The sequence below is a fragment of the Sinocyclocheilus anshuiensis genome, unplaced genomic scaffold, assembly GCF_001515605.1.
Source record: "Sinocyclocheilus anshuiensis isolate Anshui unplaced genomic scaffold, SAMN03320099.WGS_v1.1 scaffold1015, whole genome shotgun sequence".
NCBI classification, from domain to species: domain Eukaryota; kingdom Metazoa; phylum Chordata; class Actinopteri; order Cypriniformes; family Cyprinidae; genus Sinocyclocheilus; species Sinocyclocheilus anshuiensis.
Genome location: NW_015546029.1, coordinates 1,002,496 through 1,007,165, shown reverse-complemented (window position 1 = coordinate 1,007,165; position 4,670 = coordinate 1,002,496). Strand labels below are relative to the sequence as shown.

The window sequence follows — 4,670 nt, the reverse complement described above, 5'->3', positions numbered from 1 at the left end:
GAATTTCAGTCTTTGCAGTCATTAAATATCTAACAGAACTTAAGAATATTTTTATTTATTTATTTTTATTTTTTCAATGTAAATTTTGCAATGTATTCAGATCTAGATTCTTCAGAATAAATTCTAAAAGACTTTAAGGTTTTTATCAGAAAGAATCATTGGAAACACTGGCCTGCAAACTTCTAACACTGTGTCTACACTAAATGTTACCATTTTCGCATCACACCGCAACAGCTAGAAGTGATCTACACTGGACGCAACAAATCCATTTGTCCTCCATGTCAGAAGTAGCGCAGGCACTTCGAGAACATCAGAAACAGAACAAGGCATCAGTTTACTGTCGGGGATTTGTCGTGTTGTATCGTCTCGTGCCGCACCACATCCAGTATAGAGAGAATCACTGATTATAATGGGTTCTACTGTCTTTTAGATCCTTGCATCCGCTGTAGACACGGTATAAGACTTCACATACTAGTGATCTACTAAGCACAATTTGACTGATATACTAAAGAAGGCATTTACAATAGAGCGAAGCTTTACTTTCAGTGAGATGTCTCCGTGATAACTGGCAGGGCTGAAACCACACACCTTGCCTTGAGGCAGCACTGACAAGTTTGTGCTACAGTTGTTAGTTGGCTGTTGTCAGGGTGGGTATGTCAAAGCCCTAAAATTACAGATGTCACCGCCTCAGGCCAGCAGAGCATAAATCAAGTGAGTGAGTTTCCACATTCCCGCTAATGACCTCACGAGACAGAGCCGTGGAGGTGGGAGGGATGTTTAAAAAGGAAGGTGCTAGGCATAAAGAATCATCCTGCTAAAAATAAAATAAAATAAAATAAATAATTCTACAAATTTTGTCATTATTTATTTACCCTCATCATGTGTTTTTTGTTATTTTCAACACAAGGAAAGCCAATAACATATCCTCAGAAGTTTTGGAAAAATTGAAAATATGGATATGGATTACTTCTATTATGTTTCACTGGTGTTTTGTTGTGCATTTTTGGAGCTTGACTGCCCCTGGTGCCAATTCACTTTAATTTTATGGAAATGAGCAACATTAACATTTTTTAAAGCTTCTTCTTTTGAGTTCCTTGGAGGAAAGAAAATCATACAGGTTTGGAACAAATATAATAGCAGATTTATGATTTTTTTAGGAATTATTCCTTTAAAGTAATTATACCAATAGAATAATATCTATACATTCTATACAGAAATAAATAAATTTCATATTTGGAAAGTGCAGTCAACTGAATCTTATCTAACAGACAGGCTTATAAAAATGTGCACTGTTCACTGTCCTCTCAAAGATGCATCATGTGTTGAGTCCAGTGTCATACACACCGTTCTCCATCTCGTTCTCTTTCTCCCTCACACACAGTCATCTTACACTCGAACCCGACTAAACTCCTCGTTTATGACTGCTCAAACCTCCTTACAGCCTACAAATTTCATTTTGCCCAGGCAAATCCTATTGCATATTATCCTGTACATTGCATTAGGCCCCTAATCTCTCCTTTCTCTTCTCTCATTCCATACCTCCGTGGAAGAAAATAAGCGGCTCCTGATTAACCCACTTACGGCAGTAAATAAATGGCGTGTACAGCTGTATGCGGCAGATTTAATTATGAGAAAGAAAAAAAAGAAAATACATACAATAATGACCAATCTAACAATAATGGTGTGCTTATGGAATTTATTTAGCTACATAAAAAAAATGACCCACAAATCTGAATGATTGACCAAAAAACTGATTCAGAAAGAAATAAAATGTTAAATGACAAAACAGGAAATTTGAATGCAATAATACTGTATTATAAAAAGATTACCTCTATAAACAATTATCAACATGCCAAATCTTTACTCATCAACTGCAGTGAATGTCACATGAATCCCATATTGCTTTTGGTTTCCCATCTTTTCTTTGCTTCAAACCTAAAATTACACACAAAAAAAAAAAAATGCAGTGAATGTGACAAATTTGACTCAAAATTATCGGGAATTTTAGAAAAAACATAAAAGCAATACAAAGAAAGATAAATCAAAGCAGAAATACAGATTTGTTTGGATAAATATGGTTGCATATAATTGCAGGCAATGCAAAAACTGAATTGAAAAGTATAATCGTAGCTATAAGCTCACAATGGGCATTCAGAGACCCTCTGAAGGGACTGACTGACCAAAAATATAAGCCGCATCCACATACTCATTAGAAAGCTCAAGTGAACACACATGAGTTAACACACAGCAGCATGTCCAGGAAAGAGGGGACATTTAAAGTGTGAAATGCAGAGTGACTTAATGAAACTGCAGGGTATCAGCACCAGGGATGAACAGAAGAAAAAAAAAAAAAAAAGACAACAAACCCCCAAGCGATTTGCTTCCTGCTTTTTCGGGCTGCCCTGGAAGCCTCCGCTTCCTGTTTGGTGCGGGTGAAGTCACGGCAATCGGCGGCTTGTGCGATTTTCACGGCCAGCTATTGAGAAGGAGACAGAGACAAGCTCCATTAGCAGGAGAAAATCAGTCTGCCTGGCAAACCTCACCAGTCCTGCCAGTGGTGGCAAGGTGGTGCTCGAAGAATGCCTCCGGTTCAAACCTTCATCATCAGTTAAAAAAAAAAAAAAGAATTTGCGGTTCATAGATAGAAGTAGGACAGCCAACCCTCTGTTTCACCACTCAGCTTGGATGTGCATAATTAATGTTATTATCTCATATACTTAATCCGTTCATCTAAAGAGGACTTTTAATTCTGAAAATTGCAGTGCACGCACTTAGGATGGCTAAATGAATGGAGGAGGGCGAGAGGCGCATGTCGGCGGTATCAGTGAGGGGAAATGTGTGTGGTGTGGCTAGATTAATTCGAATAGTCAGAGTGACACAGAGGGCTCAGGAAACAAAAGAAGAGTCCGGGCCTTTTCCATCACTCCCGGGATGGGTTTATTATTGGACCGCAAGAAACTTTGATAAACACTCGGACAAATCGTAAACCCTTTTTTTTTTTTACCCACTGCTTTTCTCTCGCCTCCACTGTATTATTTTTTTTTTTCGGGAGGGGATATAAGGGTAATTCTTTAGAACAGTGAAAGAACACAATCAGAGGGAACACACAAAAAACTCAGTTGGTAATGAGGAAATGTGCCACCATTTGTAGGCTCGAAAAAACCTGGAGAGAGCAAGAGAGTGGAAAAAAAAAATGTTTCAATTATAATTAAGTGGGATAAACTTTATTAGAAAGACTCAAACTAAAATATCTCCTAATGCATGCTGGGATTAGGCAGGTCAGAGCGAGCAGGAAGGAGAAATTAAACTCTAAAGGCCTTTTATCGCCATATTTCAGGAACCAAGGGTGTAAAATGTTCTAATTTGGGATACATTAAAAGCCATAAAGGTCTTTCAAAAAGATTAATGGTACTTTGCTTGGATTTAAGATAAGGCCTTTAGCAGGCTGAGAGAGCGGGGTTCCGGCTAGGCCCTCAAGGCATTCATCTATACAGGCACTTGGAAGATTTGTAAAGGCGTCTGCATAACCTGAAGCTAACACACTATGACAGTTTTTTTAAATCCTTGCCATTTTTTTCGAGGTTTTAAGAGCCATAAATCATGTTTTTTAGCAAGTCAGCGCAGAGAGGGAAATTATAATGGGTGATCATGCCCATGTTTAGCACAGATCCGCTCGCAGATAATTCACACCAGCGTGTTTTTGGAGAGGCGCGTTTAAGCGGAATAGGTGCTAAAGCTATCGCGAGCAGAAAAGCGTGCCCAGATCGCAAACAAGCTTTATTAAAAAAATATATATATAATAATGTCATGGGTAAAAAGCAGCATTTCGAGACAACAAAAGAGGATTTTTTTTTGCTGTCAGGAGGTTTAAATCTTGAGATTTATCTGCGTTTTCGACACAAGGATTACCCACATCCACTCCAGCTTTAACTAAATTTTGCCCCCACCACCAAAATAAAGCCCCCCTTCGCTCTTCCAGCCGGGACACCCCAATTTTCACACACATTACTATATTCGAAGCATTAAAGGTCTTAATTTTTTTTTAATCAGTCCAGTCTACTATCCACGATTGTCTTTACTGGGGCTCAACATTAATGTCAAGCAAGTTACCTAGGAGACAGAACAGATCAAAGAGACAAAAAAGAAAAAAAGCTCTCAAATGTCTGATTAATCAAGCCTTGCAAACAGCTTATTTCTTTTAGCCTGCATGCAAGTATGAAAATGAGATTCGGAGCGCAGTACATTGTGCAGATTTGTTCATTCTTATCAGAACAAAGCCGGCGGCAGCTTATTTCATGGATCACTGGCACTGTCATCAGTGTAGCGCAGAGCAGGTGACAGCACTTCTTTCTGTGTTCATTGATCACTGGCACTGTCATCAGTGTAGCGCAGAGCAGGTGACAGCACTTCTTTCTGTGGCAAGAACAAAATTAGCAAAAAGTCGGCACAAATTAGCCTCTCATATTTTCAGTAATATGACATTATTTTTCATTTACTTTTTTGATCCACTTTTCATGATATTCCCTCCTTTTTCATCCTTATCCCCCCTCCTTTTCCCTCTCTTGTGACTTAGTGCCAAATCCTTTCACATCAAATGCGGGCACAGAGAAAAAATGCAGGGCAGGAAAAAAAGGAATGAAAATCACAATCCAAAAAAGAAAAAAAAAAGA

The 4,670-nt window shown here is 38.6% G+C and overlaps 1 protein-coding gene across 1 annotated transcript in view; it reads right to left on the bottom strand.

The window, feature by feature from the left end:
• Window positions 1-1,675: 1,675 nt before the first annotated feature.
• The window catches only part of LOC107698735 (protein FAM204A), a 19,075-nt gene continuing 16,080 nt past the window's right edge, over window positions 1,676-4,670 (bottom strand). The window contains exons 7-8 of the mRNA XM_016499834.1: window positions 2,367-2,476; window positions 1,676-1,935 (exon numbers count right to left, since the gene is read on the bottom strand). Coding sequence (XP_016355320.1) covers window positions 1,884-1,935; window positions 2,367-2,476 — 162 coding nt within the window. The 3' untranslated portion in view covers window positions 1,676-1,883. The remainder of the gene's footprint in view (window positions 1,936-2,366; window positions 2,477-4,670) is intronic.